Consider the following 22,777-nt stretch of genomic DNA (forward strand, 5'->3'; position numbering starts at 1 on the left):
CTCTCACGGAGACTTCAGATGCCCCAACACCTGCGATGAGACGACTCGACGCCGGCGATATGTTATGCCCTAAATTAATACATGATGATTAACTAACTATATTCTTCTATGTACATTTCTGAAATGCACTTTCTGTAAAGCTGCTTTGAAACAATATGTATTGTGAAAAGCGCTATACAAATAAATTTGAATTGAATTGAAAACAAAATGTAATAAGTGGTCAAAAATCATGTCTGACCCATTCCAAATGTTTTCCGATATTGGGCATCTTATCATCCTATCTTATTCATCTCATGCAGTTTCCTTTTCATATAATCAACATAGATGAAATAAAAAAATAACAACATTATATTATTAAACATAAATATGAAAAGAAATACGTTTTTTTTTTTACTTATAGCCTATTTAAGTGTCACACCGCTCCGCTGTATAGCTGTGTAGCCTACATGCATGTGTGTGTGCATATGGTGGAGGGGTGCGATTTTCGAATAATAATCAAATAATACCAGGCGATCTTCAAATATTATTTTTGCTTGAAATGCCCATCCCTGCCAAACTGCAGAAGTCGTGTTCTTCTTCGAGACCAGGTCACTCGGTGCGCAACTTGCCATCTTTCCCCCTCTCTCCCCCACTCTTTCTCCTCCACACTGTCACGTGATGACAACCACACATAAGCATTTTTAGCCATTAAATAAATTATATTTAATATTTAATCCTTGTCTCCTATATAAGTGCATTGGATTTTTTTTATGACGGTATGACGATATTGAAACTGATACCGTTGCTATTTTTAGATCCCGCGGTATACGATATTACCGTATTACCGCTCAAGCCTATTCTCAAGTGACTTGACTGATAAAATAAAAGTGAAATGAAAATATATTATAAATATGTAATTTTCAAACAATGTTTTACTGATGAGTAATGACTGACCAAAAATTTGATGCAAATACTGATTATGGTACTAAATGTCTGTCTGTGGCCTCAAAATGAGAGGCTGTTCGCTGATCCATGTTTATGTGTGAATAAAAGCCTAAATCAAATCTGTTCATCATCATACTGTATATTAAAACGGTAGTGTCTCTTCAGAAAACTTGGACTAAACCACTCGATTCATATGGATTAGTTTTACAATCTCTTTATGAACTTTTTGAAGAGTCAAAGTGTTCGTTGCATAGCTTCCAATGAAGAGACCGAAAGCTCTCAGATTTCATCAAAAAGATCTTCATTTGTGCTCTGAAGATGAACGAAAGTCTTATGGGTTTGGAATGGCATTAGTATGAGTAAATGACAGAATTTTCATTTTTGAGTAAACTAATTAAACCCTTTAATGTGTGCTAACATCTGTTGGAACAAGTTTAAATAATTTAAGAAATAAGGAATATTACCTCTTCCTTAGCATTAATAACCCCATCTAAACACCTTTTTGCAGTTTTTGCAATGTTTATAGAAAAAAACATGAATTTACTGTGCGTAACTGCAATGTTATTTATTGTGCTTGTGGCTTCAGATCTGGCAACTGCGACTTAATTTCTCAGTCATGATATAATTTGAAAAATGTAGATATTGCAGCAAAAGTGGGATTAAAACCTTTTACCAAGATATACTAGTCTAACATCAATATTAACATAAATGTTGACAATCTAATGGTTAGTTTATAACCATTTTCTAATGCATTTTATTGCTTCAAATGGATCTAGCTACTCACATTTGACAACAGACACCCTAATTGGGTGATTGTGAGCTAACCACTCATTCCTTTTGAATTACATGCCTTGGACTGAACCTGCAACCTTTATGACAGCAGCCCAGGTTCTAAACCACTAGGCCACCACTTAAGCACGTTATATGTGGGATGTCAGGTAACACGTTATATGTTGGGGGCATAGATAATACACGTGACCAAATTACGAGAAATATACAAATCAATTAGTTTACATAACACAGAAAACCTGCAGGATGAGCCATGAGGTCGCGAATCACAGATATAAAGAAGCGAAACACTTCTACTTCCTACTAGATAGCTATTTCTCATGCTATCTGATTACTTTGGGTTTGAGAGGACAAATAAATAAAGAATTTTAGTTCTTGTGGTGATCTTCACATTGCACCATCACAATAAAAACCTTTCAAGGGATGTAATAATATTATGAGGGCCAACAACATCAGTTTGGGATTCATTCAGACACGCACCCACACATAAATATTTTAGTGTAGTATCTATGGTATCCAAAAGCAAATAAAGAACATACTACAAACGGTCAAAGATCATCAGAGCTGTTTTCTATGCTCTTGGCTGTGATCTATGTAATATGGAAACATTCAACAGGTTCATCTAAAAGCCACTAAATATTTGACAATGTATAATTTCTCTGTCCTACAATGAGCCAGCGAGGACTTACTGAAACAATCAGGAGCATTAAAAGAGCTCTTTGTTGCAGAAACCATCTGGTCGTCTGAGGAAGAAACATTTCACATAGTGACTCAGCTGTAGTAAATAAAGACCCTCTACTGGCCCCATTGGACAGAAAACTTCACGTGGTAGAGCATTGTTTACATATAAATATAGCTCATGCTGTGAGTTAGTCAGTGTTGATGGTGCGATGTTTTCCATATAGCAATGAAAAAACATTGTTTATTAACATTTATAATAAAATTAATTATTTAACCATTTAAAAAAATATATATATATATTTGCAGCACTAAAAGTGTATAACCCTCAGACTGTTTTAATCTTCACCAACTGAACAAAATATCCAAAATGATTCTAATATAAAATATATAATGACTGTCTGTTTAAATGTTTTTGATCGTTTTGGCAGTAATATCTTTAGACTAGCTACTGCATCTCTTATGGCATGAGGTGACATGCCGCTCTTTTAGATCAGTTTACTCTTACTAGAAGAAGAGACTCCGGTATCACTTATAAATAGAAAAGATTTACCTACAAAGTATTTTCCTGCATTTTATTATTTAAAACAAGTAGACTTATGTGAAGTATAACCACATTTACTTAATTATTTTATAGTATTCTATTTTTATTAATATTTTTTAGTCTTATTTTATTTTTAAATATTTCATTTTACCATGTCATTACTTTATTTACATGTAATAGCCTATGCGTATCCATAACAAAAAAAAAATATTTTCTATTTTATGTTTTTTGGCATATGATGACCTGTCTGTTGTTATTTCTTGTGATTTAAATAATAAGCAAAGGAACTGTGCAACGACAAAATAATGGTCAAAATAATAAATTACGATTAAAACCCCATAACGTTCATACTGCACGCGCTCGACGCGATACAAATAAACCAGAACGCTGCAAGCTCGCGTCTCACAGTAGCTAAACCACAGGCTTTAGGAGCGGCAGCTTTACATAACCTAAAATCCTTTTTAATGTCCGCAGCTATCCCCTCTTTCCCCCTGCAGGACAGACCACATTAGAAGGCGGGAGACCCCGTGCGCCCCGTTCCACGTTTTCTTGCCCTGCGTGATAACGGAGCGCTGCATACAAGTAATTAAACCACCATGTGCTACCGCGGACCTCCAGTTGATTCACTTTTCACTTTAATAATAACTATAGCAAGAGCGTAATGACCAAATAAACTTCCATAACTGATGGAAGTTTTATAAAAACGCCCGGGGAAGGAAACTGTTAGCTGAAACAGATGTTGGGTCTTACCGTGCAGCTGGTCTCGGCGCAGATCAGACTGGATCCAGTGATACTTGCGTTGCAGGAAAACTTCCCTCAGATTGTGTCGTCCTCCACCTCCAGCTGAGGCTTCTGTCTGTCGTTATGTGGGCTGAGTCTCCTGACAGGTGGTGTGAGTGTGTGTGTGGGGTCATTTGTGATGTGTAAGGTACATGGATCGGGTTTCACTGAGGTTTTGTAGATGCTCCTCCCGACTTTTACTATTCGCTGGAGAGAAACTGAAATTTTTACAAGGCATAAAGAAATAGACCAGTGAAGAACATTCTAGGTCTAATTATTTTGGAAAATAATTTTGACTTTGCAATAATTTACATGTAGATACTTTTATTTGTATGCCTAATAGTATGCCTAATATGTTGAAAACCTAAACCGTTTTGTGTCTCGTCACACTCGATACACGAATCGAAATGCTTGAGAAAAAAAGTTGATTTTTTGCATCATTAGGCCTACTGTCGGTCGTTTAACATTTCTATCGCAAAACAGTTGACATGTATGAAATGCTTCGCTATTTATATCCGTTTTAAACAGTCTCTGCTCGCTCACTAAACTGCCGCGCTTGGCGCTGAAATTCGCGCTGTTTCTGTTAACAGTAAAGCCTACTTTGATTTGATTGGCCATTTCGATCATTTTGACATTGACGAGTGGTGTTAGACCGCTGAGGCAGACTAAACTAAAAATATAACTTTTTAAAAAAACTTTTTGTATGCCTAACAAATTAGCGCTGAGTAATGTGCATTATTTTATTAACGATTATTTTAAGAAATTCCATTTAATGACAGAGTCAGAATTCCTCATTTTCTCAATAGGTAACGCTGTTACAAAATTGATAGGGCATCGAACATGGATGCTTAGTTTGAAAAGAAAAAAAATGGCAGAACTGTAATATGATGATGAAGATCTAAGCCACATTAAGTGAAGATCTGATAAACAGAAGTGGTTGGAAGAAGTAGATTTTCAATAAAATAAGAAATCTCAGATCATGTAAATAAGGTATGCATTTTTGGAAGCCCATTTCCAACACACACAGAAAAAAAAATATTATTATGCATTGGTAGCTCATAATTATGATAAAAAAGTAAAAAGTATGGCATACCAAGTCCAAGTTATGAGATAAGCCAATTATATAATAATTATTGAAGTCTAAATGTCATTAAGGTCATTATCAATTTGCACTTCTAATAATTATGACTTAAAGGAATAGTTCCCCCAAAAATTTAAATTACCCCATGATTTGCTCACCCTCAACCCATCTTAAGGGACATTCTTCTTTCAGACGAATACAATCGGAGTTATATTAAAAAATGTCCTGGCTCTTCCAAGCTTTATAATGGCAGTGAATGGCCGTTTATGTTTTGAAGTCCATCAAAGTGTATCCATTCATGATAAAAGTGCTCCACACAGCTCTGGTGGGTTAATAAAGGCCTTCTGAAGCAAAGCGATGCGTTCTAGCTTTGATTTACGTCAAAAGAGTAAGCCCTGACATGACGCATGAGTGACGCATTGATGAACGCGGAAGCGCAGAGGATAGTCACGAATTAGAAGTCGAGAATTTTTAAAGAGAAATGTCGGAGGAGCTTGAGTTTGTTGCCCAGCCGTTTGTTTGAACCGCGAGAGGCATCAAAGCTTACGCTACTCCTACATCGTCAAGTGTTACTCTTTTGGCGTAAGTGACTTGCGTAGGCCGTCTGCTGGAAGCTAGTTATTTTAATCAATAAAGTTTTAAATATGGATATTTTTCTTACATGAACACATCGATTCACTTCAGAAGGCCTTTATTAACCCCCGCAGAGCCTTGGGGATTACTTTTATCATGAATGGGTGCACTTTTATGGACTTCAAAACATAAACAGCCAGTCACTCCCATTATAAAGCTTGAAAGAGCCAGGACATTTTTTAATATAACTCCGATTGTATTCAACTGAAAGAAGAATGTCATATACACTTAGGACGGCTTGAGGGTAAGTAATTCATGGGGTAATTTTCATTTTTGGGTAAACTATCCCTTTAAGTTGCGGTCACATTTACTGTCATTGATTGAATTTTCACAGGCGAATTCCAGTCATTTCAAGAACGGTAATCCATACAATCAAGAATTTTGCATTAGGACAAAAGATTCCCAATGTCACGATGACCAACCGAAAGCTGCTTGATTTGGAAGTGACTTCTGTGTCAGCTGTGCTTCATGAATCACTACACTATTAACGATAATGGTCTTTGCTCACAAAATTTAGCTAATGTGAACACTCCTTTAGTGTCTCATAATTTTGACTCGTGTCATAATTGATTAACCAAAGCATGATTATTTTCTTGTGGCGTAAATGGTCTTTCATTCGTATAAGCCAAGCAACAAAGAAAAAAAAAAAGATTCCTTTCTAGACCACATGGTTCAAGATCAGAAAAATTGCCGTTTTGAGCTGTTGGTGGCACTAGAGGGTTTGAGATCAAAACCACCAGCAAAGTTCAGACTCTCACCTCTCAGTCTGCCAAATACCCCTCCGTAGGGTTAATGGGCTGCCATAGACTCCCAGACAGAAACAATAGGAGCCTCCACACCTTTAGTGACTGTCCACTAAAAATAATGAAAAACCACTAGGGAGGAAAAGACAATTCCTTACGGCAAAGTTACATATACATAAAAACTCAAAATTAAAATCTAGCTGGGTTTAAACAAATTGCTTCTATAGAATCAAATTATGTATCACTTTCTACCTCAGGCTAAACCACACCTAGACACCTGAGGAAATTGCTGACAACTATAAAGTAAAATTGGCAAACACCTTAGTAACTGGCTGCATGTAACATAACTAGTGCTACTGCATAACTAGTGCAATTGCTGTTTCAACAAGTAAAAACATACGAGAAAAAATTAACGAAAGTTACACTTTGAAAGTCATAATTTTAAGAAATAAAGTTGCCATTACAATAAGTTGCACTGAAAGATACATAGTTGTAAGTTGCAAATACGAGAAAAAAGTAAATTAAAGAAATCAAGTTGCAAATGTGAAATCGCAATTGTGAGGTCACAACTACGCTGTATATAAGGAAGGAATTTATCCTGAATAATCATTAACACTTTATTTATGCAAATCATTTCAAGGTTCAGGAAAACAACAAAAAATAAGTACATTCATTAAAGTAGCACGTGGTTTTGTTTGCCAGCATGTCATGTTCGTTTAATTAGGGATGAGGTTGGCACATGAGCAAGACCAAACTCTGTTTTTGAGATGGGCACAGATGCTGGATCATTTGACCCATGGCTGTGCATAAATATTTTTTGAACGTTGTTGACAATATGCTGTATGCAACCTGCTCTCAAACTGCAGCCTTTGAGGGAGGGGAAAGTGTACAGAACCAATATATTTTCTTGCAGGTACTGAAGAGTGATTGACAGTTAAAAGATCCAACTAAGAGATCCCATCCGTTTAAAAAAAGTAAAAAGAAGTGACGCCTCATCAGGTAAGGGACTACAAAAGTCTTAACACAGCAGAGTACACTTCAAACCCAAATCAGTGACCTTCAGTTTCCTGAAGGTGAAACATCACTAGAGTCCACCAATGTGCCTCGAAAGAAAACCCTTCAGCCACACAGATAAATGTACAATATTCACAGTATTTACACAGTGTGGTCCATCCAAAAATGGCCAGTGAGGTGTTCCATTGGTTTGCTTTTCATTTGTTCTCGAGGAGAGTCTTTATATCTTTAATGCCATGTTCTGAAGCAACTGCGATCACGTGGTCTAAAGCGTTGAGTCGTCCCAGAAGCCTAATCACATCCTTTATTTGTTCCCTATGTAGAGAAACAAGAACTGTTAATAAAAAAATTGAGAGATAATGCTTACATTGCAGAGCAATTAAAATAACTATTATTGATATACATAAACTTACATGCTTCATCTTAATTTTACTTTATAAACATTGGAACCATGAAACATATGAACATATGTATACACACAACCAATGTTAATTAATGTGTTATTTTGATGTTTTTTAATATATATTTTTCTTTTCCTCATTAAAATCAGTGGGCAGATCCCCTAGGCCTAGACTCCCACTGAAGGCCCCTGTTTTATATAAAACCATTATCATACTTTTATACTATGTTAATATCTGTTATATCTTTGTGTGGCATCTACAGAGATGTTGACTTAGCATAAGAAACCACTTTACCTCACGGTCCTCTTCTCCACGTCTGATCCAGCCACGCAGCTGCGGTACAGACTGCTGGCCAGGTGTTTCAAAAATCTGCAGAAGTTCTCGAGCTGAGGAAGAGTCTGCTGTCCTTTCAGACTGCTGAACCACTGCACAGGAAAACACTCCACCACCTGAAGGCAGTTTAGGGTAATAGAGGGTTAGAATGACTTCATCTGTAAACACCGTTTATATGAATATTAATTCCAAAAAAAGTCATACTCTGCGGCATTTCTCCACATGTTCCTCGCTGGCGTCTGTGGTCTGCAGGGCTGAGAGAATGTAGCGGTTTAGTGTGCTGTCTACGGCGAGCTCCTTCAGCGCTGACAGAGACAGGATCCCGTCCCATATTAAGATATTCCCAAGTAACTGAACACAAGAAAGAGATTCAGCAGAGAATAAGCTTGAACAATGGTAACTAAAAATATAGATGAACTGATTTAGACGACAACAGAAAGTCTCCAGAATATTTAAGCATGACTAGACTTACCTTTACACAAGACCAAAACTGCCTCTGGGAAAAGAGGTAAGGACCAGAGTTCTTGTTTTCCATGACACTGTAAGAGGAGAAAACAAAACATTTTCAGCATCACACTATCAGTTTACACAATATATTCGGTCACAATCAGAATCTAGAAGATACATACAAAGAGCAGCATATACAAACAGTGACAACATGAGTGATTCAACCTTCACTCACTTTTTTGGAAACAGAGGCAGGAAAATGTCATCATCGAGAGTCCGTCGAATTCGCATGACTATGGTCCTTAGAAGCTCCTGAAAGATATTAGATTTTTGTTTCTCAATGACAATCAGATGCAACTAATAATTTAAGCCTGTAAATCCTGACATATGAAAGTTGTTTGAGCCTTTAGACATAATATTTTTTTTTAAATCCTTAAAGGGGTCAAATAATTGAAACATGCACTTTTACAAGTTGATTGTACTGAAATGTGTTTTGGCAGTGCCTGTACACAACCATCATAAAATGATAAAAATCCATCCAGTGTTTTTTTTTAAAATCTCCTTATATGTTTTCCCGTCTCAAATCAAGCCGTTCGACCGTGTGACGTCACACGGTCGGAAGCCCCTCCCACGATTGTTGATTGACAGCAGCATTTCAATCATAGTCAATCATAGTCCGTGCGGACCGGCGCGGTCATTGTTGATATGCTGGAGCACTGTCTATAAGCAGAATGGCGTCTAAGCGATTGTGGTGTTCTGTTCTTGGGTGTAATAACGAACACAGCAGTCATTTTAATGTTCCTAAATCCGAACCGCTGAAGACGCAGTGGCTGAGTTTGTTTTCGAAGGGAATATTCCCCACGAGCAACGTCAATGCTCTCATGTTTGCGCGAATCATTTCTCACCAGACTGCTTTATAAACGAGGGTCAGTATAAAGCTGGTTTTGCTGCTCATGAAAAAAGGATCAGTACCAGATATTCGTGTTCCTGCTGCACCTCTAGAACAACTGAAGTGAGTGTAACGTTTTATTAACCTTTATATTAATATTTATATTAATCTTTGCAAATCGCTGGCTGCACGCTTCACAATGAATGCGCCTAAGGATTTCACTCAGGATACATTACGGCATGTTTTCTATGTACGACGTTCTCAATATAATTCATAATCCCACGTCTATAATGAACAACGCATTATGGTTATTGTGTTACAAACGGTGTACGCACAGAACAAAGAGGCGGGGTGAGCAAAGCTCATTATCATTTAAAGTCATATGCACTGAAACGGCTTGCTGAAAACAGAGCTGTTTTTGACCAGGTAAAATAAGTGTTTTCTTACAATACTAATGAGAATTTTTAATTAAAGTATATTATAAACTTTTAATTTAGACCCTAAAGATTCATATTAGCTTGTACAAAAATGGCATTATATGACCCCTTAAAAAAAAAAGTTTGCATATGCGATGCATCAGACTTTTATGGCTCACGTAGTATGATATAGGAGAATATGTAGAACATACGCATGGCGGAAAAAAACTGAGGTAAAAAATATGCAATTTGGTGCGGTTGCCGATATTTATATGGCCAGTAAGTAAGATGAAATTCTGAAAGCTTGAAATATATATCAGTGATATATTTATAACAGTATATCATACAAAATGCATATAAATATCTGTCATCACTCTAGATCACCAAATAAGATGATATATAAATGCCTAGTTTTATGATCAAAGCTCTGTAGTTTTCGTTTTGGGGGTAAAACATATAATGTAATGCAATACAATGATGATTGAGAGATCTAAAAAAAATGTACCTCGAAAGGCTGATGCATTATATTTGATACTCACATTTTAAAACGATTTAACTGCCATTAGAATTTTAAATGTTAAGAAGATATGAATATGAGTAGGGGTGGATATGTATGCATACATTGTATATGTACACATGGGAATGTCATTGTTTTATATCTTTCATGTATATTGTTATGTTGTGCTGGTGTCCTTGTGTGTGGTGTATAGTGAAGCCAAAGTTCCGGGCACTAAACTAAACTATTTTTCTAAAAACAAATAAGTTGCTTCAGGTCAGTAAGTGTTCATCCTGAAATATTACTAGCAATATAAAAGTTATTCTAATGTTTAGAGTATTAAACCCATGTGATTTCACAGTAAAAAGACACATGTACCATAAACTGAAGAGGAAAGATTTTAGAATTATACAAAAAGGCCTTTAACTTGCTAAAAATTATCAACTAGTTGTGGTACAGATGACAAAAAGAATGTAGTTGATGGTGTACAACAGGTTTTACAGCAAAGTTTTGATCATGTTAATAATTTATAGGCCCCATAATTTTGATGATATGGTAAGCTTTAATGAAAATGAAATGCAAAAATAAGAGCCTGTAGCTAATCCGTTACAGTCGCATCTCTTCACTCACTTGTGTGTTGCGGTTGTCGCCGTGCAGCACAGTGGGATAATCTTTGATCAGCCTCTGCATGAAAGCCACCAGTCTGGACGTCTGACTGCTAGAGAGCGGATCCCACACCTGATCCGTCAGCACTGAGGGGGAGTGACATGAAGGGCAGAAATCATGTTTTAAAAGAGTGATTTAGGTTTGAGATGCTGTTCTGAGTTTAGAGTAAGAACTGAACCTTTACAAAGATGGGAAATGGACAGACTAACCTGCTAGTTTAGGAAGAAGCACTCTTTCTACGATAGCAGGAAGCAGGCTGTTATCTATCTCTTCCTCTTTCTTTAGAGTGCTCTGCTCCTCACAGCCATAAAAGAGCAAAGACTCAAACCACAGCATGTACTCAAAGTTGGGACACTCCACCTGCATAGATACAAATAGCATCATTTTGGCAATTAAAGACTAAAATGTTTAGACGATGCAAAGCAGATCACAAAAATGTGGAAATTACATGCTCTCTGTACCTCAAATGGAGACCATGAGGTGAGCTGCAGTCGAATAAGGGGGTTAAAGAGTTTGGGCAGGCACAGTCCGATGTAGGCGTCTCTGTAGCATGTAAAATACAGCTTTCTCCAGGTCTCGAAGTGAGACTTTATGTTGTCCAGAGAGTGGAAATCCTCCACCACGTCCTCAAAAACCTTCTTTGACTCATTTAAAATGCGATCTGGAAATCAAAAAGATGAAAAGGTTAATCGGGAAAAGATTGAAACATAATCAGCAAAAGCCAATCTTGTAATGGTATGTGTAAGGTTGGTCACCTCTCTCTAGGTTGTAGCTGGTGATGTCAGTGGACGTCTCTTCGTCATCACTAGACAGGCCCTCCTTATGCTCGGCTCTCTTGCCGTTCTGCTCTCGAGCTTGTCTCCGACGGGTTCTGTTTGGATGTGTCGAAACAGACTGACAATTATTAAAACTGAAATACATCACAGAAAGTCTGCCTAAAGTAGATCTGGGAATTGATGCAGATTTTCTGATTCAATTTATTTCAGATTCACTATGACCTGATTCGATTAGTTTAAAAATAAATATTTCAGTTACAGTGTTAAAAGGCCCACTTCCTCGGTCTGCCTGACTGACATTGTGACTATAACACTCACTTTTGCACATTTCCAAACATTTTTGGCCATTACAGGTTACAATTCAAAGCTAATGACAATGATACTGATGAGATTAGAACATTCTTACTAGATTTGGAATATACAAATATTCCATATAAACATAAAACAAAGAAATAAAAAAATAAAAAGAAGTTATAATAAAAATAAATAATAAAACAATAATAAATTAATGCATTATTTTAGTTTAGAGGGTGTATTTCACACACTAATAGTCAAGGGTCTTTTGCATACCGTCTGGCTTCTCTTTCAGCTATCCTCCTCTGCTTGGCAAGCTCCTGATAGGCTGTGCGATCTCGACCGAATGAGTCCAGGTTAGGGGCCATAACAGCCTTACCTGAAACAGAAAGAACAGACATTAACCCTCAGTAAAGCTGAACTCACCAGCCCTGTTACAACCTATACTGACAGATCTAATAGTCATTACCTACTCATTAATATATCGTACTAGATGTTCATGCATTATTCCACAAACGTCAGTAAAAATGTAATTTTAATTTCATGCACAGTGGTTTTCCGCTTTTCTGATGTCATCAGAACTAATTTCCAACTACAAGTTAATTTTACACCTGCTCAATTTCACTGGGCTGAGATGGAAACTCTCCTCTAATCACTTACCTGCTCAGCATCTAAACAATGTATCAGTGTGATCACTGATAAATAAGAAGCAAGTAAGCTTTCACCATCCGAAAGCCACATACACTTTAATTTTTCTTAATCTCTCTCACACACACGCACACATAGACACGCACACAGTGTGTGTATTATTCTGATGTGCAATTAATCATAACTGTATAACAAAAATGGAAAGGAAAAAAAAACAATGAAGCCATTCAAATAAAAACCTTCAAGATGGACTGACTTGAAAGGCTGGAAAACTCCGACGATTCATCTTTAATATCATCCTGTCTTCTCTGGACGAGACGGGACGCCCGCTGCCGAAGTAACTGGTGCATGGCGACCTCTAGCTCCAGAATAACAGGCACCTGAAAGATACGATGATTTTTGTGACAGCTGAACCAAAGACAAGGGGCCGGAGACCGAGACGAGGGGCTTAGTGTGCTCTGCTGTGGCATGAGAGAGAAAGCAGCCAAATTAAATAACCCTAGACACAAAGCCCTTTAAAGCTGGATCAAACTGGCTTCCCCTTGTGTTAATGCTTCATGGTATTAACCTTACTATGAGCCAAAAAAGAAAATGGCTGAGTTGTATGAAACTTCTGTGAAAGCCATTGTATGTTGTTTTTGACAAACAGCTCTTTTTCATTTAATGCAGCTGGTTAACAACACAACTGACGTATAATTATTCAAAAGGAAGTACAGAATCAAAGACGGTTGCACAGTCAGGAGTTTAATAGAGTGCAACAGTGCCTATTCACTTTTTCAGCTGCCTTGAAGTATTTTTTCCATTCATTTTTCCCATAGGGATTTTTAAAAAGTCCTTAAGAGTTAAAAGCCATGAGACAAACCACCCAGCTTCGAGGTGAATCACAACATTACAAACATTGATTAGCAAAAAAGTACTTGAAAATAGTACAAAAAAAAAGACAAAGATACATAACTGTATACAATAATGGATTTAACGTGGGGAAAGAACTATTGATATTAAAAATGATGAATAAATTCAAAACGAATTTGATTGTGTATATAGAAACTAGTGCTGGGCAAGTTAACGCGTTATTATCGCGTTAACGCATTTATTAATTAATGCCGACAATTTTTTTATCGCGCGTTAACGCAGTTTTTTTTTATTATTATTTTGAAAGTCCGTTGCTCACTGGCTCTGAATACACATAGGCCTACAGTCAAACCATGATCACAGGAGGGGTGGGATGTTGGTCAGCCAGCAAATAACCCACCCAAACAAGCAGTGGAGAGGCTTTGGCAGGTTCTCTCAGGTGAACAGAAAGGGAGACAGCGCTCCGCGAGTGAATGACAGGCGCTCTATGGATAGTAACCATGGCAACGGCTTCTGTGCGCTACGCAGCTGTAGCCTTCTTAACTTAAATTAAAATTATACATAACTTTACCTGATAGGCCTGCGTTTAGTTTAGCGGGGATGCTCTGCCATGTGAATTCCCTCCTGTTGATGTCCTGATAACTATTTAGATTCTGGAAACTCACAAACAGCGAGCCGAGGATCAGTCTCTCTTCCAATGATTTGTGCTGCGCTTCAAAGTTAGACAATTCAACTTCGGCAACGCGCGGGCGCGTGCGTGAGGCGAGCATGACCGCAACAGTTTCACAGGAACGCACCCGCTTGTCGCTGCACCTTGTGCTCGACCACTTCACCTCACTCTAGGCTGATTTATACTTCTGCTCGGACCTACGCCGGAGCCTCTACGCTATAGACCACGCGTTGGTTTTCATTTATATATCTGCGTCGTTGTCCGCGTTGACGCGCAATTACACATGCAGAGGGAGAGTGTGAAACCCGGGGAGCGGTTCTAGCAATCACAGCGCTTGCGGTACGCGTAGAATTGACGTTACATTTTTGGAGAGATGCACGTCAGGGTACGCGCGCTACACAGCTACGGCGTGAGTTCGACGCAGAAGTATAAATTGACTTTACCTATGTTTAATGTAATCTTACATGGGAAACCATGCCATGGCATGCCATGACCAAACCTAAGCTGCTATCAGAGAAGTAACGTTGGTCGACTTATTTCTGTAGTAGTGATCATGACCCTTTGACTACATAGACTGTTTCTGCTGCTCCCTGATACAAGATACCTGTTCAGAAAAAACAACAACAAGAAAACTGGACTCTTTTAACAAGCTAGATAAAAGGTAATGCCCTGGCAGTGGCAAATAGCTTTGTTTAAATATTTGATTTGATTACATTAATGTTTAAGGTGAGATTTACAAGAAATATTTTATTGATACTGTGTAAAGGGAATACTGCTGGTATAAAAGCACCTTATTTGTTTAAAGTTTTTGCAAACCACATGTTATTGCACTTTTGTAGCAGTACATTTAAATCAAAAGTGCGCAATACACTACTTTAGAATTCATTATTCAATTTTGCGCGTAACAATGCGATTAATCGCAAGAAAATCATGCGATTAATCACGATTAAATTTTTTAATCGTTGCCCAGCACTAATAGAAACATTATATTTTACATTAATTGCAAAATATGAATATATAAATATTATGCAGTTTGACCCCTTATTTACACTGCACACGTCTGCGGCGCATTACGGCTCCGACAAGGTTTTATTCCGTCCTTCACGCGGTGCCAACTCACACCAAGAGCATTTTCGACGGATGCCGCGTCCAAGCAGCCGCACCGTAAAGAAGCGAAGCGACTGGATGCGTGAGACCACGTGATTTGACTGTCCGACGTGTTTATTTTGAAATTGACACTGTTTTTTGACTTTTATTTTGAATTTACGGTGCGGCTTGGACGCGGCATTCGTCGAAAATAGGCTCGGTGGCTATCTTTAGCGAAGCTGGGCCGCTTCTGAAACGCGCCGCATCGTGGCTGGTGTAAACACAAGCATTGCCTAGAGTGATCAGCTCCGGTAGCCATGTTGTAGCCGTAACGTGCCACAGACGTTTGAATTGTAAATAAGGGGTGAAAGTGCAGGGAGATAAGTACATCAATTATCATGCAGTGTTTCATTGGAACGGATGGGCGCAAAAACAACTTTTTTGCTTGGTGCAATTTTTTGATTGGAGATGTCTCTATAAATCATGGTAATGTAGTTTTTCACCAAGAATTCCACTGTAAAACATGATTTAAAAAAAATAACAATTTGAAATAAAGCATGCTGATGGCTTCAACAACAGCATGTCATCAATTAACCTCATGGCTCCAAGCTCACAGTAGTTTAAAAGTTATTACAAAATCAATTCCCCTAGGGAGAAAACGAATGGTATTTTAACTTTTGGTACCCGAATGTTGCACTCTATAGTTTTCATATACATGTACCACAAATTAATGTAGATATTAACAAATTCTTGGGACAAGCTAACCTTGAGATAATGCAATCAGGATGCAGGCATTCAAATGAGAGCTTAATACAGATGCTTGATTAATGCATTTTGCCTTTAAAAGGGCAGTATAGTCCACTGTAATAGAGATTTACCATTTGGGCTTTTTATTACTTTTTATATGGTTCAACAACACCGTAAACAAGCTACTTAGCTACCTAACGAATTGGAAGTCTCACACACACACACACAAAAAAAGGAAGTTTGAACTATTACTTTCTAAATAACATGAAAATGTATTAGATAAATCACAATAAAGGCATTTTTTCAACTAATAACACTTTTGGTGCCATGTTAGTTCCCAATGCATCATCATGGACACCATGATTTGTCTATAGTGCCTCTTTATAGCTGAAAGAAATGAGAAACACAAAGAATCTCTTGCTGCATCAGCTATGGGAAAAATATGGAAGATAACAAAATAATCCATGATCTGATGGAAAATATGACCTGGTGGACTGCTGAAAATGAGTTTAACAAACATCATAAACATGAACTATGTGATTATATATACACATTACAAGTAACTGGTGTTATTTTTACTACTAATGGTATTATAAAACGAATACTGTAATTGTAGTTGAGATAAATACATTTAAAGTCTAATTAACTACACAAAATTCTGACATAGGCAACATCCAATAAACTGAAATCATTCCAAAAGAAATACAGTATCAAGGTCTAAAAAAAAGTTAAAAACTTAAAAACAAGTGAGTAAAACAAACAACAGCAACATAAAAACAAATGCATTCATTCTTACCTTTTCACTGAAACACTCAAGCAAGTCTCCAACATACCCTCGCATTTCTTGCAAGAATCTATATTTGTCTGCGGCCTCCTGTGAGGAGCCCTCTAGGAGCTGGATGGTCTTTTTGGAGGCCTCCAGCTCCTCCTGGATCTGCTCAAAGCGCCGGGCATTGGAATTGTGCCCCTGGCGCATGAAGCTCAGCCTGGTGCACAGGGGAGTCAAAGAGAGGTTTGCTATTAGTGATGTATGGGGACATCGCCAGGGTCGCACATGTCCTGATGAAGACGGTTAGGTCTAAACAATGCAATTGAGTCAGTAAAACAGCTGCAGATTTTAGCATCTGCAAATACTCCATCCGGAGGAAGAAATATTACACTTCGGCAGAAACAGGGATACCCAGAATTAACCAGGAACAACGTGTGAGGAGACATGTGTCTTGTGTGTATCCTCACTATGCTGGAAGTCCAAAGTACAAGCTTTCATCTCCAATGTCTGAATAGGGCAATTTTATGGGACGTGCATGACAATTATCAGGGCATTAAAGACTATGAAGTGTTGGTTATTTAAACTCCTAGGAAATACCAACTGGGCAGATTTGAACTGGCAATTTGAGGGGTTACAGTGACCGCCGATGAGAAGGCAGTTCAGACCGTACCTGTCTTTGAGACGTTTCTTTACCAGATCTGTGGTTATAGGGGTCAGGTCACAAGAGGGAATGGGATAAGGAACTGAGGGCTCTGCTTTCAAAGTCTTGCTGTTGTCGGCTCCAACTGCGATGGTGGCGTAGCTAAACGGCATGGCGTAGGACGCTCCATATGGCTGCGCATCATAACTGCCTTGGTAATACATGGTTGTATCCTCGGATTGGGTGGCTTGGACCTAAAATATCAAAACAAGATGAGACAAAAGGATTGGTGTAAGCATTAAATATTGCGATTTCAAAGTGCAAACTATAGTACACAGTGGGAATGTCAACAGAGCTGGTCTCATTCAACAGTTTAGGACCAGAAAGGCTTTTGTCAAATGTTTTTGAAGGCTACATTTATTTGATTAAAAACACAGCATATTTCTGAAGGATTATGTGACAAATGCAAAATATTTTTTTTTTACTATTTGGAGTTCAAGAAACATTTTTAAAATTTGATCAATGACAAATAGTTTTACATCACTGCATGATAGTCCCCGCCCACTGTCGTTACATGATGCGAGCGCCACGTCAAATGCAAATAGAACCCATTATAATTACTGACACTGTATAAAGTATACAGATGCCCGTTCACTTTTTGAATTAATCCAAGCACTCAAGTCTGCCGATGAGGACAAATGGAAGAGTAGATGGAAGTGTAATGGGACGTTTGCTTCGATGCGTCCTGTTTAAACAGCTCATTTCTGTAGAGACTTCAGAACGATACCAGCGTCCAGGAACAAGTGGTTGGTTAATTTTTAATTAAGAGATGCACTGACTGCAATTTTCTTGGCCGATTCCGATTTTTTTGTAAGTGTGACCTAATGATACAGATTTTTGCAGATTTCTATTTTCTTTCTAAGAACTATAATTGACAGCATATACAAACAAAAATCTAATTTTCCTTAAAGCAAAGATTTATTTTCATTAAAAAAAAAGAAATTAAAATGGCAGCAATAAAATAAGAGCAAATTGCAAACAACAGCACAAAAATGCAATAGAATAAAGAGACAAATTAAATTAACATGGCTTTAGGTTTTTCAGATGGGTCTAACTTCAGTTATTATTCAGGTAAGAAACACTACAGAAATTAAAGTAATCAAATGTAAAATAACAGGATAGTCTTCCCTGTAAAAATTAAATACTGATAAAAGCTTACAATTAAAGTTATAAAACTTATTCAGTCAAGAGCAGAGTGAGTCTCTTTGTCTTTTGTTCTTTGATTAACATGACAGACATGAAATATTAGACTGCTGTCACTTTAAAAGTTTATGCACGAATCCAATATACTCTTACACAGCATGTCTTATCTTTCTCAACTACTTATGTTCCAAAACTGACTGTTGACCTCACCAAGATGGGCATTTTGACAATTTCGTTGTGACCTGGTTGGTCACCGATTCGGACCGATCATGCGGAAAATCAGCCGATTCCGGTCCCTGGCCGATCGATCGGTGCATCTCTATTTTTAATGCTGTCATGGATAGCGTCGGATGATTATTTGTTTGTTTGGAGAATTTGACTGCAAATGGTTTTGTCAATCGGTGTGTGAATGAGTAAATGTGAGGCAATATGTAAAGCGCTTTGGTGGCCATTGGGTCTGTGAAAGCGCTATATAAATGCAGTCCATTTTGTAAACAAGGCACAGTGTAATGGAGTTTGCAAAGAAACTTTTGTTGAAAGATGAAGCAGTCAGCTGTATTGGGTCTGACAGCAGCTACAATCATAACAGTGGCCCTTAAAAATAGATCATTTCTGATAAAGGGTCAAAATGAAGGTTTTTGCTTCAAATTAGTGTTGTGATTCACCTTGTATCTGGTTGGTTTGGTTTATGGTTTATAACTCTTAAAATGAAGACTTAAAAAAAAAAAAAAAAAAAACTTCCGGAACCAAGGACGCTGAAAAAGTGGATGGGCACTGTTCCATTCTATGAAACGCTGTCATATATCCTAGTTATGATACTCCGACTCACCTGCGGGATGCTAATGCCCTTCCTGATCTGCTCCTGCTCCCAGCGATTCACTTCCTCATCCTGGCCATTATCTAGAGCTTCATCATCACTGCCTTCAATACCTGAATCACAACAGACACATCCAAAACAAACACTATGGTCAGATTATGGGTAAGTGCACATCTCTACCAGGATCTGATTTCTCACACAATTCCTATTTATAGTTATTCTAGTTAATCTCTTTTGTGTGACTTTTACTTTGTGACATGACATTTATTACAAGGACAGTCCCTCTGGAGAACAGGTTTCAGATTACTAGAGCTCTGAACTGCTCCCACATGCATAAACTGACCGATCTCCTCCGCTATTTTCTGCCTCTGAGTCTTTATCTTGACTCCACTGAAGTTGATTCTCTTCTCATCTTCATCGTCGTCACTGCCGCCGTTCTCATCTTCGTGAACAAGGCGCTTGTTCGTCGCTTCATTCTCGATCAACGGAGCCTCACCCCCAAGCTCTCGAGCCATCTGCCTACGTTTACGAGCTGCATGAATGAAGGCCGCGTCGGGGATCTCACCTGTTGAGACGTATGACTCTAATCATTGTGTTTAGACCAATAATAAATCACCTTCATGTGAATTAGTTTAACCAGAAAGAGCCTAAACGAACTAAAAGCTATTTGTTTGCCATATAAAAAAGTGGATTTGATCACATACGTTGTTTAACAACATTCAATGTTTAACCACAATACACATCAGCAGGTTCCAACCTTGAAGTGTTTAATAAGCAAAAACAGCCTGATCATGCTGACGTTGGTCCTGTGACTTGCTCTACAGGTCCAGTCTGGATGTCATGGAAACTCTTACCTGGTCTAAGTGAGCTGAGGGCAGACAGAGTTTGGCTAAAGGCTCCACCCGCAGACCTTTGCTCGCCCTCCTCTTCCTGTTCCTCATTGCTGTCCACCTCCATTTCTTCTTCTCCCTGTTCACTGCTGGCTCTGCTGCCCACTAAGGGCTCCTCTTTAATTGACAGATTATAAGCAGGTCCACCTGAAACAAACAAACAAACCAGTGAGCCAGAATACAAACTTATGTAAATAGCCAAGATTACTGAGGGTTTGTTGTAATACTTTTGAAGGCTAAATCACCATATAAAAATAATAACTCTAGAACAAAGGGGGTCAAACTCAGAGCCGATGCCAGGACAAACAAACTGGTGGGGGGCCATACATAATTCTTCAGGTATAAGCAATTGATCACATTGGTGCGATTGTACGCATCAAACGGTTAAAACTGATAGCGTTTCAGGGGTGGAGAGGGGGGACAAAATCAAACTGAGGGGGCACAAATCAGATCTGAGGAGGAAATGCCTCCTTTTGCCCCCTTGTTGCACTGGGGTCACTACGTTATCTTGCAATAATCCAAAAATTAGTAGTGCTTTATTCTTATGTGTAAATACCATTACAACTTAAGAGTGGGGGGAGCAAACAAAGTATTTTCTTAATAAAATTTGATGATTTAAAAACACAAAGCAGTCCCCTGATTCTGCTTTATAGAAATCCATGATATGAAAAAAAAAAAAAAAAAGAAAGATGTTTAGTACCAATGCGTGTGCTTTGCTCTGGTATGGCAGTGGTGGTCTTTTCCAAATCATCCTTGTATTCTTTCTTCAGCTGCTTGACGATCTTCTTGCTGTGATAGGATTTCTTCACACGGAACACATCAGTGTCATCTAATAGTGAGAGATATATAGTGAATCTATAAAATTCATTCACTAGACGATTGAGTACATAATGCATAGTAAAGGTGCAAAGTGTATTATCAAAGACTTTAGATAGCATGTCATTTGGGACACAACTTCAAAATATTCTTCAGGGACCTCACACTTTGATAAATGAATGTAACAGTCAATCTATTTGTATCAATACTGGATAAGGATTTTTAAAAGCATTTAATTTCAGACTGATTCAATAATGAATAACGTGAACCAGTTCGACCGATTAATTGAAAAGAATCGACTCAACAGCTATTTCCACCTTTGCCCTGACTGGGAATTCTGATTCTTATCACTGTATCATATGGTCTTAAGCCAATTGAGTATATTCCAATATGTGCCCTGAGTCCTAATTGATCACTATTACTAGATAATATAATATGCAAAGTAGCTCGTGTTTTCGGTTATTGACTGTCACTTTAAAGACGCGAACTGTTATATAATTTAAATAGACTACAATTAGATAATGAACTGTACCGCAAAAACTCTACACGAACAATATGTGCAACATTACATTGTTTTTACGTAGATTTATTTACGTTACACGTGTCTTTAATGGCAGTTAATAAGCACCTTCATCGTCGTGGAAGCTCAGCAGACTCGCTTTAGGTTCCTCTCGGTTCTCCTTCTTTCTCTTCTTAAGGTCTTTATTGACCTTAACAGCACCGGGCTGAAACCCGTTCCCGTGGTTGTTCAGCATGTTTGCTCCAGGAGCGGGACCAGTGCTGGACTCGCTCGGGTTCGCCGACTCTTCAGCCCCGGGCCCGCCGGACTGCTGGACCTCCTCTTTCTCCTCGTCGTCCGATTCATTCCTCCGCCTGAAATTGCACCTCTTAGCTTTCTTAAACATGGTTATGTAGTGTGCAACGCCTCTAGGATAGTATATACAGACTGATTTTTTTTATTTTGCAGGGCGCCAAGGATGATAACAAATCCACCATTTTGCTTTTGCGGAAACGTTTAAGTACCTCTGTGAATGTTAGATTTGCAGAGCAGCAGCGGGAACTCGCTGCTGCCATCTAGAGGAGAGGTGCCATATCACATGAGATCACAGCAATATGATACAATCAATTCCCGATTTAAAGAATTAAGTCCCCGCCCTATATTTTTACATTGCATTTCAGATACAGGAGCTACATAATGGCAGTTTATCTGCTCAATAAAATACCGTAACGATATTTAGGCTAATAAAATCGCAATTCTCCATGTCGCTTTTACAACATTGTTCTGGCCATCTCCGAAAAGAAAAGGCAATGTTGATTCTCGTTTTATTGTCAAATGTGTTTTAACTTATATGTTTTAACGTAATAATTGTAACTTTATATGTCATAATTATGATTTACCAAAGCATTTGATTTTATTCAAAATATTTTATTCTTTTGTGGTGGGAATGGGTTTTTCATATTAAAAATAACAGAAAAAATATTTTTGAATTGTAAAAAATATTTGATATAAATTTTCTTAATATTTGTAATAATGGAGATTTAAAAAATGTATGGGTGGCACCAGAATTATTTATTTTATATATACAATTTTATATAATGGTTTAGCTAATCATACATGCACAGGCTTTAATAGTGTTACGGGTGTGGTGCAGGTTGAAGGAGAAGCAGCAGTCAACAGGTCCAATTCAAATATACTTTACTAAATAACAAAACAAGGATCACGGGGGACAGTAAC

At 37.9% G+C, this 22,777-nt stretch overlaps 3 protein-coding genes across 4 annotated transcripts in view; 1 reads left to right on the plus strand and 2 right to left on the minus strand.

Annotated features, from left to right (window-relative positions):
- The window catches only part of slc7a1a (solute carrier family 7 member 1a), a 29,453-nt gene extending 25,630 nt beyond the window's left edge, over nucleotides 1–3,823 (minus strand). The window contains exon 1 of one of the 2 annotated variants that reach the window (XM_056247769.1): nucleotides 3,686–3,823. The gene's annotated coding sequence lies outside the window, so the exon portion shown is untranslated. The remainder of the gene's footprint in view (nucleotides 1–3,685) is intronic. The other variant, XM_056247770.1, reaches the window with a different exon arrangement.
- The window catches only part of slc43a2b (solute carrier family 43 member 2b), a 186,837-nt gene that overhangs the window by 128,120 nt on the left and 35,940 nt on the right, over nucleotides 1–22,777 (plus strand). The gene's annotated exons all lie outside the window — the stretch shown is intronic.
- On the minus strand, nucleotides 6,776–22,074 carry paxbp1 (PAX3 and PAX7 binding protein 1). The gene is made up of 18 exons (XM_056247766.1): nucleotides 21,671–22,074; nucleotides 20,927–21,055; nucleotides 20,191–20,373; nucleotides 19,680–19,901; nucleotides 19,349–19,449; nucleotides 17,347–17,570; nucleotides 16,704–16,893; nucleotides 12,809–12,932; nucleotides 12,181–12,283; nucleotides 11,590–11,705; nucleotides 11,296–11,495; nucleotides 11,044–11,194; nucleotides 10,799–10,920; nucleotides 8,603–8,679; nucleotides 8,393–8,459; nucleotides 8,125–8,271; nucleotides 7,882–8,036; nucleotides 6,776–7,501 (listed from the first exon to the last, which is right to left on the minus strand). Exons 1-18 carry the CDS (start codon nucleotides 21,945–21,947, stop codon nucleotides 7,384–7,386), a joined length of 2,706 nt encoding a protein of 901 aa, XP_056103741.1. The 5' UTR covers nucleotides 21,948–22,074; the 3' UTR covers nucleotides 6,776–7,383.

This window comes from Rhinichthys klamathensis, unplaced genomic scaffold (genome assembly GCF_029890125.1).
Source record: "Rhinichthys klamathensis goyatoka isolate OS25496 unplaced genomic scaffold, OSU_Roscu_1.1 h1tg000050l_1, whole genome shotgun sequence".
Classification (NCBI taxonomy): domain Eukaryota; kingdom Metazoa; phylum Chordata; class Actinopteri; order Cypriniformes; family Leuciscidae; genus Rhinichthys; species Rhinichthys klamathensis.